Raw genomic sequence first — 16659 nt, 5'->3', positions numbered from 1 at the left:
GAGGCCCGCGTACAGCAAAAAAAAAAAAAAAACTTAACTCAAAACTCTCACGTTGTGCATTTTTTTTATCCGCATAGGATAAAATAAAATTAGATCCGTACTTCAGACCATATTCAGAAGTCAATTTCACATAGATTACAGACCTAAGTGTAAAATGCAAAACTGTAATACTCTTAAAAGAGATTAGGAGAAAATATTTTTATGGCCACCAGGTAGTTAAAAAATTCTTAAACAAGATAAAAATTCTTAAAGCCCAAGCCCAGTTTAAAATTTTTTATTTTACTTATTTTTTATTGAAGTATCATTGATTTATACCAAGGTTGATAAACTGACCACAAGCAAAATTGCATTCACTTATTCAATCATTCAGCTAGTGTTCATGGAGAGTGCCTGTTCTGTGCCAGGCACTCTTCCAGGTGCTGAGGACAGAGCAGTGAACAAAACCAAGCCCCTGCCCTCGTGGAGCTGACATTCTAGAGAAAGGGGAAGTATCTGCTAGGAAGCACAAATTCCCTGATGGCAAAGTGAACCCTCACCACAGCGATGCAAGTGCTGAACCCTAACCCACAGGACTACCGGAGAATTAAGATTAAAATTTTCTATTCAACAAAAGATGCTGTAAACAAAGTTGAAAGACAAGCCAGTGACTAGAAGATATTTATTACATATGTAACTAACAACAGATTAGTCTGCAGAATTTTTTAGTCTCAAGAATGGTTTATGGGGGACTTCCCTGGCGGTCCAGTGGCTAAGACTCCGCGCTCCCAATGCAGGGGGCCTGGGTTTGATCCCTGGTCAGAGAACTAGATCCTACATGCCACAACTAAAGATCCTGCATGCCACAACTAAAGATCCTGCATACCACAACTAAAAAGATCCCGCATGCCGCAACGAAGATCCTGCACGCGGCAATGAAGATCCTGCGTGCAGGAACTAAGACCTGGTGCAGCCAAATTAACTAATTAAATAAATATTTTTTTAAAAAAGAGTTAAAAGCTATTTAAAAAAAAAAGAATTGCTTATGAAGAACTCCTACAAATCAATAAGAAAAAGATGAAGAACTTCAGTAGAAAAACAGTCCAAAGATACAAACAGATAATATGTAGAAGAGAAAACCCTAACAACTAATAAACATTTGGGCATATTTTCATGGCCAAACTCACTGGTATCAAGGAAATGCCAATTAAATTGAGATACCACTTCACAGTCATCAAATTGGCAAAAATTTTAAAGTGAGATAATACAAGTATTGGTGAGAATGTGGGACAGTGGGAACTCTCATAAACTGCTAGTGGTAGTGTAAATTGGTATAATCACTCTGAAGCAATTTGAGCACATCTTAAAAAGTTCAAGAAGTGTGCCTGGTTATAAGGAGACATGTAGCATTATTTGTAATAGCTACCAATGGAACCCTCTGCCCGTCCCTATGCAGTAGAAAGGACAAAGTGTGTTGTCTCCATTCTGTGGAAATCTATACAGCAGCTAAAATGAATGCAGGGAGATATATATGCATCAGCACTGATATATCTCAAAATGTCAAGTTACCAAATGATGCATAGAGTTTGAGAACAAGCAAAACAAAGTTCTATAATATTTTAACAATGTAGACATTTGTGTGAGTTAATATAGTATGGAAACATGGGAGGGATGCCAAGCCCAAGTTTAAATGAATGAATGCTAAGCCCTCAAGCCCCAGTGACAATCTCTGAGGAGGAAGGTAGAGGAAGCGGATGAGGGAGGGTGTCCAAGTGTCCAGGTGTTTTAATCAATATGTGTAATATTTTACAAAGCTTTTAAACATTGAAGCAAGTGTGGCAAAATGTGAAGTTTTGATGAAGTTAGCTAGTGGGTATACAAATATTTGTTATGTTAGTCTGTGTAATTTTTCTGATGTTTTAAATATTTTATTTAAAGTGAAAAGGGGACTTCCCTGGTAGCACAGTGGTTAAGTGGTTAAGCCAATGCAGGGGACACAGGTTCGAGCCCTAGTCCGGGAAGATCCCACATGCCGCAGAGCAACTAAGCCTGTGCACCACAACTACTGAGCCTGCACTCTAAAACCCGCGAGCCACAACTACTGAGCCCGCATGCCTAGAGCCTGTGCTCCACAACAAGAGAAGCCACCTCAATGAGAAGCCCGCGCACCACAACGAAGAGTAGCCCCCGCTCACCGCAACTAGAGAAAGCCCGGGCACAGCAACAAAGACCCAATGCAGCCAAAAAAGTAAAAAAGTGAAAAGGGTGGGTAGGATTTAGGGAGGGAGCAGGGAGAGGGAAAGGCCGTCTAGGGAAAGTAAGCAGCCTGGAAAGAAGCCCCTCTTTCTCCACTGAGGCCCTAGGGGAACTGGGGAGTCAGTGGGCCTGGAGTTTGAGGAGTTTGGGGACTGGGAGAAGAGAGGGCCTCACAGGCCATGCACTGGATTTGGGTTTTTAATCCTACGATCATGGAACATTCCCCCACCCCCACCATCTATAAAGCTTCTTGGGAGAGACAAGGATAATGGAGCTGAAGTGGCCAAGCGGGGCCTTCACGGTGTCTGCAGGGAAGAAGCAGTATCCGGACCTAAGCCTCTAGCCCTCCTGAGGGCCACGGCTCTACACCAAGGGTGGGAGGAGGGACAGCGCCACCGGCAGGAGGTGTTATTGCCACTTCTTACTGGAAGCAGCTGCAGTGGCCTGGGAACTGTGGTTAGAGTCAGAGGGGCCTGTGTTTGAATTACAGCTCTTTTGCTTCTGCCTTGAGACCCTGGTCAGGTTTCTGAGCCTCCATGTTCTCGGTAAAGATATCCACTGATCTCACCTCATAGGATTAACGTGAGAAGAAAATGCAATGACAGATGTATGACGCTGACCAAGTAAGGCCTTAATGAATACCGTGTTGCTGTAGTTGTTGCTGCTTCCCACACTCTCTGGATCCAGCTTCTCAGGCATCACAGGGCAGGTGGGATTGGGACCCCCTGGAGGTGCAGGCCAGAGCCCAGGGAGAGCCATGACCTGGACACCCCATGCTGCTTTGAGGGCCTGAACTTGGAGGCAGCTTGTGAGGCACAAGGGTGCCTCCGACACAGTCCAGAAGAGGGGCAACCCTGAGGAAGTGTCACAGGAAACCTTGACAACACCTGGAGAAGGTGGCCAGGGTGTAGTTTCGTCTTCACTCATGGCCCTGACTTTAAGACATAGTCCACAGAGGTGTCCCGAGATCCCAGACAGACTCGGAGACACGCTTCAGCTGCACCCATGAAAGACGCTGCTCGTGTGACCTCCCAAAGGAAGTGCATTCATGGAAGCGTTCTTCCTGGCCCTGGCTTAGGCCTGGCTTCCCCCAAAAGTGGGCTTGAAACAGGATAGCTAGCTTCCGCCTGAGAGCCTCTGCCCGGCCGGGTGCTGGCAACACTTACTTCCTCTGAGCTATATTTTTATTTGCTATTTTGAGCTCTTCCATCACCTGAAACCAGCTAGAACACTTATTGATAGCAGCTAACACTTATTTTGAGTGATTACTCGTATATAATAATAGAATAGGCACAGTATATCACCATATTGAGTCTTCACAAGAATCCCGTGAAAGAGGAACTATAATTATCCCCTCTTTACAGATGAGGAAACTGAAACTCCAGGAGAAAACGTAACTCGCCCAAGAAAAGGTAACTTGGCCAGTCAGTTCTAGAGCTGGGATTTGATCCCAGGGCTGCTAACCCAGAACTGCAAACACACATAAAAAAAAAAAAGCAGGTACAGCTCATGCCACTAGACCAGAGATACTGACCCTTAAGGGGGAATAGGAAGCTGGCAAGTCAGTAGGTTCGGACTGAAAGCCGTTGCTTCCTTGGCACCCACTTAACTTCCAGCCAGCCAGCCCATCCCAGCTGTTGGAAGTCAGCATGGGAGTGAGAGCACGGCCAGCCCCCTTGGGAGTAGCTCAGACCCTGCCAAGTGCTCTTTCTCCATTCCAGTCGCTGCCCTGGACTCCACCCTTCACATGGTTCTGCTCAGAGCCAGCCTGAACTAGAGTGCCTTTACTTCTCCCCCAGAGTTCCTCTCTCTAGTCCTGAGGCCTGGCCGGCAGGGATCCCTCCGCGATCCAATGGATTTGCACAGACTCTCGTTGGCAGCAGCTTCCTGCTGGCTCCACTTCAAAGCAGGGGCGGCCTGTCTCCTCCAGGTGTCAGACACAGCTGGCAGGCTAGCAGGAGGCCTCTGGCAGGAAGGGATTTTGAGCCAACTGCCATCAACTGGAAAACAGCACATGTGGATGACCTGTCTTCAAGGAACTCCTCTTGAGCCCTCGGGGGCTGGTGACAAGTTTGAGTTCAGGGTGAAGCTGTCGGTGGGTTGTAGGGCCTACAGCCTGGGGTTGTCCCTGTCACCAAAGGCAAAGACAGACCTGTAGCCTCCTGCCTGCCTCTCCCCACAGTTCTGCCAAGACTCCAATGCCAGGTGCCCAGAACTTTTATGGGTCAGAGCATTAGTCTGGAGATGGACAATGCAGCATATGATGTTTCTAAAAGCACCTTTTTGTAAGTCTTTCAGACTTTTCTGCGGTGATGGTCCTCTGAACAGCAAACATTCCCCCCAGCAGAACCCGCATTAACAGGAGAAGCTGTTAGTGCTGTCCACCCTTGGGATGACACTCTCTCAGGGCTAGAAGGAGCTCTTTCATACTTTTGGGAAGTATTGTGCTTGAATATCTCCAGCAACAAGCAGCTCACTCCCTCACAAAGCAGCCGTAATCCCAGAGATGGGCATCTTCAAGTCTTCTAGAGCCAAACTCTAGATCCCTGTGACATCTCCCTCAGAGGCAGCCCTTCAAGAGTTGGGCCTCGGCCTCACTTCCTCCTTCATCTTCCCTTCCAGGCTAAAGGATCTAAAGGCAGTCATTTGTCTGATATCCTGGTTTGCAGACTCCACCACTCTGACCTCCCTATTCCGTGACTCTAGTTTATTCCCCTTAAATGGACTGTCCAGAGCTGAATGTAGTATCCAGATGTCACCGTGCCAGGGGAAAAGAAAAGGGTACCGCAGCCTCTCTTAGTCATTTGTTCACGCTTTCCTTCATTCAACAAATATTTACCGAGTGCCTACTGTGTGCCCTGCACCACGCTGGCGCTTGAGTCAGGCAGCAAACCGAGAGACAGAGGTGTAACTTGGTGGATCTTATAATCCTGGGGCAAAGACAGACACGAACAGTGTGAGGGAGTCACAGAGAACTGTGGAAGCCAGAGCAGGGAGGCCTACCCTCGCCTTCCCAAAGGGTTGCTCTGTGGCTGCACCCCGAAGAGTGAGGAGGCATCAATCAGGTCGGTGAGGAGAAGGGCATGGAGGGCAGGAGGAAGGAAGAACTGAAGGATCTGTGTGGCTGGAACATCGTGAGGGACCCCGCCTGGGGTCTCCGATGAGTCTAGAAAGGTGAGCGGAGGCAGAGGGCAGGTCATGCTGGCTCATAAGCCAGGATAAGGATGGGAGACTTTGCTCTAAGGGCAATCGGAAGCCCATGAAGGGCTTCAGTCAGAGTTGTAAAATGGTCAAATTCACATTTTGAAGATCCTTCTGACCACAGTATGGATACTCAATTAGAAGGGGGCAAGAGTGTTGCAGAAAACTGGGTAGGAGGTCGTTCCGTTGTCCAGGAAGAAGAGGTGGGCGTTGGATGGGGGCTGTGGAAGTGGAAAGAAGTAGACGGATTCAAGAGAAATGTCCAGAAGAGGACTGATAGACTCGGTGATCGACTGATGTGGGGCAGGCAAGGGAGGGAGTTTCCAGGATGTGAGGAGGATTCCAGGTTTCTGGCTGAGCAGAGGAGAGTTGCTGTCAATGACAGCTGAGAGCCAATCGGCTTCTCTGGCAGCCCGTCTCACTGCTTGCAATCAAGAAAACCCCTCAGTCCTAGGCACAGGTGCTGCTGGGATTCCAGCCACCTGTCCCTCAGAAAGAAAGGCCCTGCTGCCCGTCTGCCTCCCCCAACTAGCCTGCTGGTGCCTCCTGACCAAGCTGAGTCTCAGCCCACCGAGGAGCAGGGGCCAAAACCAGAGCACACGCAGGGTCGCCCTGCTCCCCCGGAGACTGCCACCCTCTCAAAAGAGGGAGCTAACGTTCCTAGTCAAGGATGGCTGCCGACAGAAAGCTGCAGCCGGGTCTGGGGCTGGAAGGGCGGGCCCTGCTTGCAGCTGCCAGTCCTGTTGCGGCTGGGAGAGGAAGATGCTTATGGCAATTGGCTGGAAGCCCTGGCGTGGCAGAGCCTGTCTCAGGAGCATGATGATCAGCAAGAATTACAACTTCTGGAATTAAACAGTGGTGATGATTGTGCAAGTTTGTGAATATACTAAAAAACACTGTACACTTTTTTTTTTTTTTTTTTTTTTTTTTTGTGGTACGCAGGCCTCTCACTGTTGTGGCCTCTCCCGTTGCGGAGCACAGGCTCTGGACGCGCAGGCTGAGCGGCCATGGCTCACGGACCCAGCCGCTCCGCGGCATGTGGGATCTTCCCGGACCGGGGCACAAACCCGTGTCCCCTGCATCAGCAGGCAGACTCTCAACCACTGCGCCACCAGGGAAGCCCTAAAAAACACTGTACACTTTTAAAGGGCGAATTTTATGGTATTTGAATTATATTGCAATACAGATCTTCCTCGACTTTCAATGGGGTTACGTCCTGATAAACCTGTCGTAAGTTGAAAATATCAAAAGTCAAAAATGCGTCTTTACGCCTAACCTACCAAAGGTCATAGCTTAGCCCAGCCTATCTTAAATGTGCTCAGAACACTTACATCAGCTTACAGTTGAACAAAATCATCTAACACAGAGCCTATTTTATAATAAAGTGTTGAATCTCTTATGTAATTGATTGAAAACTGTACTGAAAGTGAGAAACAGAATGGTAGTCTGGTACAGAGTGGCTGTCTGTGTCCACCCTGGTGACCGTGTAGCTGACCGGGAGCTGCCACCGCCCAGCATCACGAGGGGGTATGTCCTGTGCATCGCTAGGCCAGGGAAAGATCAACATTCAAAATTCAAAACATGGTTTCTACCAAATTCGTCTTGCTTTCACACCACTGTAAAGTCAAAAAACCTAAGTTGAACCATCGTAAGTCAGGGACCATCTGTATGAAATGAATGAATAAATAGGTAAAGAGAGAAATAGTAAATGGACATAACTGCGATAAACAGGAGCACCAGGTCCCAGGTTGATGATAAACCAAGAGAAGCCATGTAACACCTTCAAAGGCTTTGGTTCCCGTCGTGGTTTCCTGCTTGGGAGTGTTCTCAGCCCGGCACTCTTCCCTAGCAATTAACTTCAGGCCATTCGGGTTCTCAGCTGTCCTGGGAGTGGGGCAGGAAGGAGAGGTCACTGCCTTCACTCCTCTGGGGCCTTTTCCTTGGGAAAAGGCCTGGGAAGGAACGACTTGGAGGTGCTGGTGGCTCCTCCTCCCTGGGGCTCTGGGAGAGCTCACTCTTCCTCTGTAGTTTGGGTGTCTCTGTCACCCAGTCCCTGCTACCTGCCCTCTCTCTACCTCTCTCGCCTCTCTCTCCCCATCCAGATATCAGAATCTGGGCTTTGTGCCCCCTCTCTTCCCTTTCGCCTGCCTGAGGTTATGAGAAAGGGGGTAACTACTTGGCTAACGGCTCAACGCTTGGGCCCAGGAGCCTCTGCCGGAGAGACCAGGACGCCCTCCTGTGGCCGTTGGCAGCATTGCTTCCTCCCACTCTCTGGCCTCGAATTCTTTTCCAGCTGGAATTTTAATGTTGAATTCTGGTAGTTGAGGCAGCTTTTGTCTTCCGCAAGAGATACATGAGAAACAGTTAAGGCCCTAAGATATAGGTGAGAAGAAAAAAGATAAGTTAGGCAGCTAATAAACTAAGAAGTAAAGTGCAAGTGTTCATATTCTGTATCTTTATTTTAAAAGAGGCAGTGAGACCTAGTAGAAAGTAAGTACATGATGTATAGAGCAGATTCACCAGCTGTGCGACCTCAGCAAGCTGACTGCTCTGAGACTTGATCTCTTCACCTGTAAAATGGGGATAGTCAACAAGACCTACCTCATAGGATTGTTGTGGGATAAATTTTAATTAATATAAGTAAAATACCTTATACAGTGCCTGCCATGAAGTAAGTACTCAGTCAGTATTGCCTGTTTCTATCGTTACCATTATTACAACTGAAGACTAGAGGTAGGAACCATTTCTCTTCGGGGAGACCTGAAACCAGGGCAGCTGCCTGGCACAATTCCAGGGGCACCGCTCACATTATATTCTCTCTAAGACCCCTTCCCCAGAGGTGAGCAATGCCTGCTCTCTCTGGAGCTGATCCAGTTGCCAGTCTGGGGATTCTCGGACCCTGGGAGGTGGAGAGAGAATTAGAAAAATGCACGAGAGAGCAAAATAAAAGGTTTTTTGTTTTTAAAGGAAAGATAGGACCCAGTCAAAAACACATGGGGAGGTGGGGGGTGGGTACTTCCCTGGTGGTCCAGTGGTTAGGACTCTGTGCTTCCACTGCTGGGGGTGCAGGTTCGATCCCTGGTCGGGGAACTAAGATCCCACATGCCACACAGCACAGTCAAAAAACAAAACAAAGAAAAGAAACAGATGGGGGGCCCAGCTTCCCATCAGTAGGTGAGTTTGGCACCCTGCCTGGCACATGGATGGAGTCCAGCGAGTGCTAACTTCCTTCTCTTCCTGTCCTGTCCAGTGAGGCCCTGAGCAGAGTATGAACGTGGCCTCGGTCTGAGCCCTTTAGTGGTCACATGGTTTTCTTCCTGCGAGGTGAGTGCACAGGCGGAGGGGTAGAGAGAGCAGACAGCAGGAGGTGGCCAGCTTGTGAGAGCGGACAGCGTGCATGGAGGACCCGCAGCGCCACAGGATGGGGTGTGTTCTTGGACCCTGTCAAGTGCAGACCCCAAGCGGTACCCTCTGCTCTTGGTGCCAGCTGTGTCCCAGCACAGAGATGCCTGTAGCCATTTTGAAGGCCCTTGGTAGCTTATTAAGTCTCAGTGCCACTTGCCAAGACCGCTTTAAACCTCTTGGCTGTTCTTTTTGCCTTTTCTGATCAGCTGTATTTATTCTGAACTAAATGGTCCTCACTGCAGGATGGAAATGTTTACTGCTTATAGGTATGAAAAGGGGTCTTGGCTGCGTTGCAGCTTCACCCTCTCCTTGTCAGCACCCACCCGTGTCCCATCCTCCAGCTGGTGCCACAGACACTGAAGCGGGAGCCTGCCTCCCGCTTCAGTTCAGTTTGGTGACAGAGTCCAAACAATGGAGAAGTGGCGTGACCGGGAGGACCTTGTCTGGGGGAGCTCTCTCCCCAGTGTCTTGCTGTCCCAAGGGAGCCTGGATCCCCAGGAATGGCTCGCTCGAATGCTCCCCCAAACACACACATGCACGCATTCTCTCATATTTTCTCTCTTTCCCCCTCAGGATTGTGCTCATGGACGACGCCATGGACTGCTTGATGTCTTTTTCAGATTTCCTTTTTGCCTTCCAGATCCAGTTTTACTACTCAGGTGAGAGCCTCCCAGGACCCCTGTGGCTCCTGTCAGGACCACGTGCCCTCTCCTACCCTGTTGCCCTTCCATCGGGGTGCCCGGCGCATGCACTTCTCCCCTCCTCTCTCCGTGGAGTGCTTCACAGCCGGTCACCCACTAGCAGGATGTCTAGTTCTCGCTGGTGATCACTAGATTCAGTCTGCAGAGCCGACTCCCTCGGCCTCCTCAAGACATAGGAAACTACAGTGCTTCTAGCCAGCAGCGCGACGCATCAGTTTAAGTGATGTGACAGTAACAACAACACACACTATTGGAACAACACCCGATAAATTCACTATCGAACACTTACTGTGTGCCGGGCATAGCACTAAGCACCTTAATCCTTACAGCAGCCCTGAGAGGTATGTCCTTTAAGAGAGAAGCTCACAGAGGTAAAGCTGCCAGAGACACAGCGCTTATGGGAGTGGAGCCCAGACCTGCAGAGGGCCCACTCCACAGCCAGTGTGCTCAGCCACTTTGCTGTGTCACTGCGATCGGGGGTCTCTCCCTGGGCCCTGACTCAGATGTGTGAGCACACATTTTCCACCCACACAGCTTTTAATAAGCGCACACCAGTCCTCTCTCACACTCCCACCCTGCCCCCCAGTGCTCACCAGCTGTGCCCTTAAATACCTTCTGGGCTCAGGTGGAATAAAAATAGATGAATGAACGCCAGTGCCCAGCAGCTCACACACAGCAACATCAAATGGAATGTTGGATTTAGAAATTGCTGGCTATGTCCATAAACAAACTTGTTTAAAACAGGCTCTTCCAGTAAACAGAAGGCTGTCCTTGGAGTCTGGACGTGGCCTTCCTGCCAGCGGGTGGCCCCAGCCAGCCCTGGCCTCACTCAGGCGCCACATTCTATTTTCCTGATGGTGGCCCAAGGGCCTGGTCAGGCAGGGGCTGGAGCCTGGGGTCTTGCCACCTGCTCTTAGCAGCTCCAGGCGTCTGTTTCCCATTTCTCTGAAGTTTCTTGGGCCCTAGAGAAGGAGCAGCCATGTGTGGAGACCCTCCTCCCTTGGCTGGCTGTCGGGGCTCTCTCCTCACAGTGCTCCAGGATGGGGCAGCAGTGGGGAGATGGGCCATAAGTCTCTGCTTACCTATGAGGGCTCAGCTACTAACATTATTTGAAAACGAATTCAAATGTTTAATAAATTAGCAGCTTGCAAGCTTTCTTTCCCACACTGGTATTCCAACCTGCTTTCTTGAGTCAGAGAGGCAGGTGGCTCACAAGATGGGGCTTACCAGCAGGAGTGTGCACACGTTCACCCTTCAAAATTTAAAAAAAATATTTATAGCAGGGCTTCCCTGGTGGCACAGTGGTTGAGAGTCCGCCTGCCGATGCAGGGGACACGGGTTCATGCCCCGGTCCAGGATGATCCCACATGCCGCGGAGTGGCTGGGCCCGTGAGCCATGGCCGCTGAGCCTGCGCGTCCGGAGCCTGTGCTCCACAGCGGGAGAGGCCACAACAGTGAGAGGCCCGCGTACCGCAAAAAAAAAAAAAAAAAAAAAAAAAAATTTTATAGCATTTTCTATGTGCCGGGCACAGTGCTAGGTGCTGGGACAGGAAGGCTGACAAGGCATGATCCAGGCCTTTATGCAAGATCTTCCATTCCAGCAAGGAGACAGAGTGAACAAGTAGTTACACAGAAAACCCCTCACTGGATAAGCACTACAGAGGAGTACAGGGTGCATGAAAGGATGTCACAGGGAGTCTCACCTGGTCTAGGAACAACTGCCAGAGGAGGGGACATTTGAGCTGAAACACATATTAGTGTCATCTCTCATGAGTGTAGTGGTCACATGAGGCCGAGGGCCCCTGCTCCCAGGACACTGTGCGCTGAGGACTGAGGCTGGTGTGGAGCTGAGCTCACACACAGAGAAGGGAGGGCACTGTGAGGGGACCAAGTGTGTCGTCCCCTCCTGACCTGTGCCCCTCTACCCCTGTACCCAGAATTCCTGGAGAGCGTGGCTGCCATCTATCAGGACCTGCTGTCAGGCAAGAACCCCAATACAGTGATTGTGCCCACGTCGTCCAGTGGGCAGCACCGCCAGCGGCCTACCTTGGGCGAGGCCAGTGTGCTGGAGGGCGTGGAGGCGTCACTGTTCTACCAGTGCCTGGAGAACTTGTGTGACCGGCACAAGTACAGGTGAGAAATAGGCACGCAGACCCCACCTCAGCCCCAGGATTGCAGGCTCCTGGCCCAGAACAGATCTCCAGCAGGCTGTTCTGACTGGCCCAGGACTTTTAGGCCCCTGATGGTCATAGTATAAATTAGAACAGTGCCATTTGCCCCCAGTCCAGGCTGTTGACTGAAAGTCTTCCCAGGTGGCTCACAGGAAGGATTGCTTTCACCTGGGCAAGAGCAGCTGTAGATGACCAACCTGGGCCCCTTCTCCTTGCCAGGAGATAGATTGGTCTTGACTTTTTAGAGAGAAGGAAAAAAATATTCACTGTGTGAGGAATTCACCCTACAGAAAGGGAGGGTTAAGCTGTCCTGTGTAGCACAAAGTCCCCCTGGGGACAGAGCAGCCAGTTTTGGTCTCCTCCAAGCAGAGGCCTTGCCCAGCACCGTTTCCCCCACTCCCACCCCTGCCAGTGAAGCACCAGTTAGGGAACATGCCAGCCTTTCTGTTCACAGTCAAGGCCTTGCTCCTGGAGATCTGCTATGCTCCCAGGGTCTTAGGGCTCCCAGCGTAGGCAGATCCCTCGGTCTTGGCTTTGGGCATCCCCCTAAGCCTGAAGGTTTGGATGAAAAGGTGGCACTCAGACTCACTAGTCTTTGAATTTGGCATCTGTATTCTCCCTTCTAGCTGCCCACCCCCAGCACTCGTCAAAGAGGTCCTAAGCAACGTTCAGAGACTGACCTTCTATGGATTCCTCGTGGCCCTCTCAAAGCATCATGGGATCAACCAAGCCCTAGGTAAGCCAGAGCTAGCCGTGGCCAGCCTCTCCTGCCCCTACAGTGTAAAGCCACATAGGAGCCGGCCCGTGTTGGTGGACAGAATCCCAAGGGGGAGGCAGCTTCACCATGTCTGCCTTGACTTCTCAGGGCCAGACTCTGAGGCCTAGGGAGCCAGAACGTGCATAACACAAGATGTGCCCTCTGAGGCCTCTCACCCTCCCGTGGAGAGAGAGAGCCTTCCCCGCCCGAGGTCCTGCCCCAACATGAAGCAGCCTCTCCATGGCAGAGGCGTGCCCAGCCCCTCCCATGGAATCCTCATTTCTGCTTTGGGGAGTGGCCTTCAGGTTGGGCAGACACAGGGCTATTTAATCAGTGGCTCTGGAGCTTATGTATCAGAGGCACCTGAATCCCATTTGTAAACAGGGCAAAGGTGTGTCTGGGGAGACCTTTTCCCATCTGGAAAAAATATCTTATTAGTCTGAAAGGGAGTGGAAAAAAAGGGGGGCGGGGGGCAGAGAGAGGCCCGCACTGGCCCAGTTTTTCCTGTCCATCGTTTTACTCTCACTGGTTGGCCTTCCCACCCACCCTCCTCTTCCCCCTCCCACACCTGCTGCCCTCCCAGGGGAGGGGCCACCAGGCTGTCATCTCCACAGAGCTTGAGAGGTGTTCTTATTATTAGTCTCTCTCCTCAAGAGATATCCAGGTGTGCTTGAGATCCCAGGCTCCTGAGTCTCAAAAGGAGACTTTTGCCAGTTGCGAGAATGGGGTCAAGAGAAGGAAACTGAACATTCGTTAAATGCCAGCAGCCCAAATGCTGGGCTAGATGCTTTAGATCTTACAGGACAGAGAGCCTGCTAGGGGTGGCCTGGGTGCACAGGAGCACAAACCTCAGCAGGACTGACTGAGGGTCCAGTCAGGCACAATGCACGGGTCTGGGGACCCCTCAGCTGAATGAGGTTGGTAGCCAAGGTCACCAACTGGAGGAGGAATACAAATGTGGCAAATAGGAGTCAAGAGTAAGGGGGCAGGGAGTGGGGAATTGGCTTAGGTTTTCTTTTACACTCCTAGGTAACTGACCCTCCCTTCCTGTCCACAAGTCAGCCACTAGGAAGAAAAAGGAAAAGCTAAGTAGCATCTGGGTCACAGCGTAGACTAACGTCATGCCTTCACTTTTTCTGGGCCTTTAAGAAGGACAGTCATTCATTTAAGTTCCCTTACAGAGCACTAACGTTGGGCAAGTGGGAGACGGAAAGAAGTGTATGGTCTCTACCCTCACCTGCATCTCCAGTGTATGAAATAGAGACCTGAGGTCCCCCAGGTGCAGCCAGTTGTGGAGGGGTTGTCCTGTTCCCTTAGTCCTCCTCAAGGCACCCCACCCACTCACAGACACAAAACAACAAGAGGGTTCCATCGGACCATAGTTTAAACACCACTTAGAACAAAAGGGGCCGGGAGGCATCATCTGAAAAAGTCAGGAATTGAACTAGAGCCAGATGGATAATTTTAAGCTTGAGGCTTTCCAGAGACTAGCACGGTTAGCAGCCACATCTTGCTTCTGACCACCAGTGAAGTTCTTTTCTCTAACAATTTGCTGTTAAGAAAATCTTTCTATCTGCAGACTTCAGCTTTACCTTCCCTCCCACTGTTAACTGCTCCAAAGAGCATCCTAGACCCTCTCCTCACCTTTCCCCAGTATCCAAAAACTACTTCCCTTGGTTTATAGCTGAGGAAACCAGTTCAAAGAGATTTGTGGCAGAGAAGGGACAGCTGCCCTCCCAGTGGCTTCTGGCCACGCAGAGGAGAGTTTGGTCTGATCCTGACCCCGCCTTCTCTTCTCACCCTGGGACCCTCCCTGGAGAGGCTGAGGCAGCGTTTTTGACCATTCTGTCTCCAAAGTGGGGTCACCCTGATTTAGAGGCAAAACTAGATAACTTATGGTCTTTGGGGCCTGTGCTGTATCCTGTGTCTCTGACTCCTTTCCAGCTCAGTAACTGGGTCCTCAAGAAAGGACCAAACCCTCAGTACCTGCTCACAACCCACCATCTAGTCTTGGAAGGAGACCGTCCTGTGTGTGCAATGACCTTGAGGTTTGGGGATGTCTCGTAGCTATGACTGGGGAGGGTAGGCAGTGGGCTTCACTAAATTTTTCCAGCAGTACCTAGGACTTACTGCCCCCCTAGCAGATCTCTTAAACTTCTGTTCCCCAAAGCTTTTAGATCAGCTCTCCCAGGGTTGGCAGAATAGGCAGACATGAAGGTGAGGGGCACATAGGCACCTGCTGGGCATGGGGCTGTGTGACTGCAGCCCGGGTGAAGGATCCTCAGATTAAGTTTTGTGCCCCCAATTATTTCCTAGGAGCTTTGCCTGACAAAGGGGACCTGATGGACGACCCGGCTCTGGATAAGGAACTAGAACGGCTGTAAGTGTCGGGTGGGAAGATGCTGCCCCCTTGTGGGGACAAAACCTCAGTCAGACACGGTAGTGCCCTGTCATGGGTCACACAGCACTTGTCCATCGGTTGGGGAGGGGTTTGGGGGCCAGCAGAGGCCTGAGGGATCCTCTCTTGAGTCCTTTGGGAATACAGCCCATGGTTTCATCCACATGCAAGAGTGAGTGCGGAGGTCCTGGTCTCCGGACGGGAGGCACCTCGCTGCCCCCTGGGCTTCTTCCCTTCTTCAGGCTGGCGCAGATCCCAGGCCTGGTCAACTCGGTCACTGCCAGTCCAGAGGCCAGCTGCCTGCCTGCCCGGACCCCTCCCCGGGTTGGCTCCCCCTGGAGACCCCTGCATCACGCCCGCAAAGTGGATGCAGAGAGCGACGGCTCCACCGAAGAAACAGATGAGTCCGAGACTTGAGGAGTCTGAAGGGTGCTGTCTACAACGCCCAGTACCCAGCTCCCCGCCCCCCGCCCCCACCTCCCCCGCTCCCCTCCAGCCCTTGGGACTCCCGGCCACCTCCTCTCCCACCCCCGTGCCTTGCTGCCCTCTGCTGGTGAAAAGGCCAAATAACGGCCCCAGCCCAGAGACCCGCCAGAGGGGTTGTAATGATCAGCCCAAGCTAAGCAGTGACCCTAGCAAGTTAACAGCCTACTCTCCTGGCTCTGTCAGCCTTTCATCAGGTCCCCAAGCTGACAGCAGGTTGAGCTGAGGCCACCAGAAAGGTGACTTGGCTTTAGCCTTTTGCTGATGGTCCCCATCTCCTCACAGCAACTCCAGGAAGAGGGAGACTGTGCATAACCATGCAGGACCTTGCATGGTAAAGGGTGACACCCAGTGATGCAAGTATTAGGAGGATACAGCCATGGTGGCCTTCTGCTGGAGGAATAGCCACTAGCCATAAGATGGAGAAGGGTGGGTGAAAAGGCAAATTTCACTTTCAAATACTGCTTCGTCTCCTCTGTGTCTAATAGTTAAATATGTGAAATGAATAAAGTCCCTTGTGTCTGGTAAGTGGTGAGTCTAAAGCCACTAGATTGAGGGGGTGAAGGGAAGGAGCAAGTTTGAGTTTTTGGTGCCAAGTTCCAGCTTTTTTTCTGGCAGGACTGGGAAGTGGGGGCCAGAGGACCACTCAAGCCTGGAGAACTGCCTCAGATAATGGCAAAGACGGGCTTACCTCCTGCACGTCCTCAGCCTTTCATGGGAAAGGTGCCTCACAGCTGGAATGGACCTTCAGGGAACAAGCTCAGATGGTTCAAGGCCAGGTTCCCGTAACTTTAGAGACTTTGGCCACGAAGGGTTAGCGTTGCAGAGCCTCTCAGCCAGAGTTTCATTAAGCATTTTCTAAGTACCTGCTCAGGGTTAGGCCAGTGGGGATGCAGCTGTGAACAAGACAGGCCGAGGAGTACCAGCTTCCAGCCAAGGCTGGAAGGTAAGGCAGGTGGTCTTCAACTTCCCTGAATTGAGCAGGGGTCCTTGAATTGGGCAGGAACACCCACCTAGGGACCCAGAGCAGGATGCTTCCTCTGAAGCCACTGGGCACACACATTTTCCTGGGCTCCTCCCTGCCCAGACCAGCACCCCTGGATAGTTACAGGGACTGGCTCCCAAAGCTCTGCAGCCCCGGGCCAGGACTGGAAGTTCCTAGCCATGTGGTGAGGACTCAGGACCAGCCATCTCCAGCCTCCAGCTGATTGAGAGCAGTTCAAAAATCCTGACATGCATCAGTCACCTGGGGAGCTTGCTTACAACGCAAATGACCAAGTTCCAGCTTGGGGTGGGGCAAAGAAATCTCCA

The 16659-nt window shown here is 51.1% G+C and overlaps 1 protein-coding gene across 3 annotated transcripts in view; it reads left to right on the top strand.

Annotated features, from left to right (window-relative positions):
* The window catches only part of CSTPP1 (centriolar satellite-associated tubulin polyglutamylase complex regulator 1), a gene marked incomplete at both ends in the record, with an annotated part of 199958 nt that overhangs the window by 182349 nt on the left and 950 nt on the right, over positions 1–16659 (top strand). The window contains 5 exons of one of the 3 annotated variants that reach the window (XM_079708336.1): positions 9412–9497; positions 11477–11672; positions 12337–12446; positions 14784–14847; positions 15108–15856. In XM_079708336.1, the coding sequence (XP_079564462.1) occupies positions 9412–9497; positions 11477–11672; positions 12337–12446; positions 14784–14847; positions 15108–15282 (631 nt within the window). Of the gene's footprint in view, positions 1–9411; positions 9498–11476; positions 11673–12336; positions 12447–14783; positions 14848–15089; positions 15857–16659 lie in introns of those variants that run through there. The other 2 variants (XM_079708335.1, XM_079708337.1) reach the window with 2 other exon arrangements.

Source organism: Hyperoodon ampullatus (assembly GCF_949752795.1).
Source record: "Hyperoodon ampullatus genome assembly, chromosome: 7".
In the NCBI taxonomy this organism is placed as follows: domain Eukaryota; kingdom Metazoa; phylum Chordata; class Mammalia; order Artiodactyla; family Ziphiidae; genus Hyperoodon; species Hyperoodon ampullatus.
This window is presented reverse-complemented; position numbering and strand designations above follow the sequence as displayed.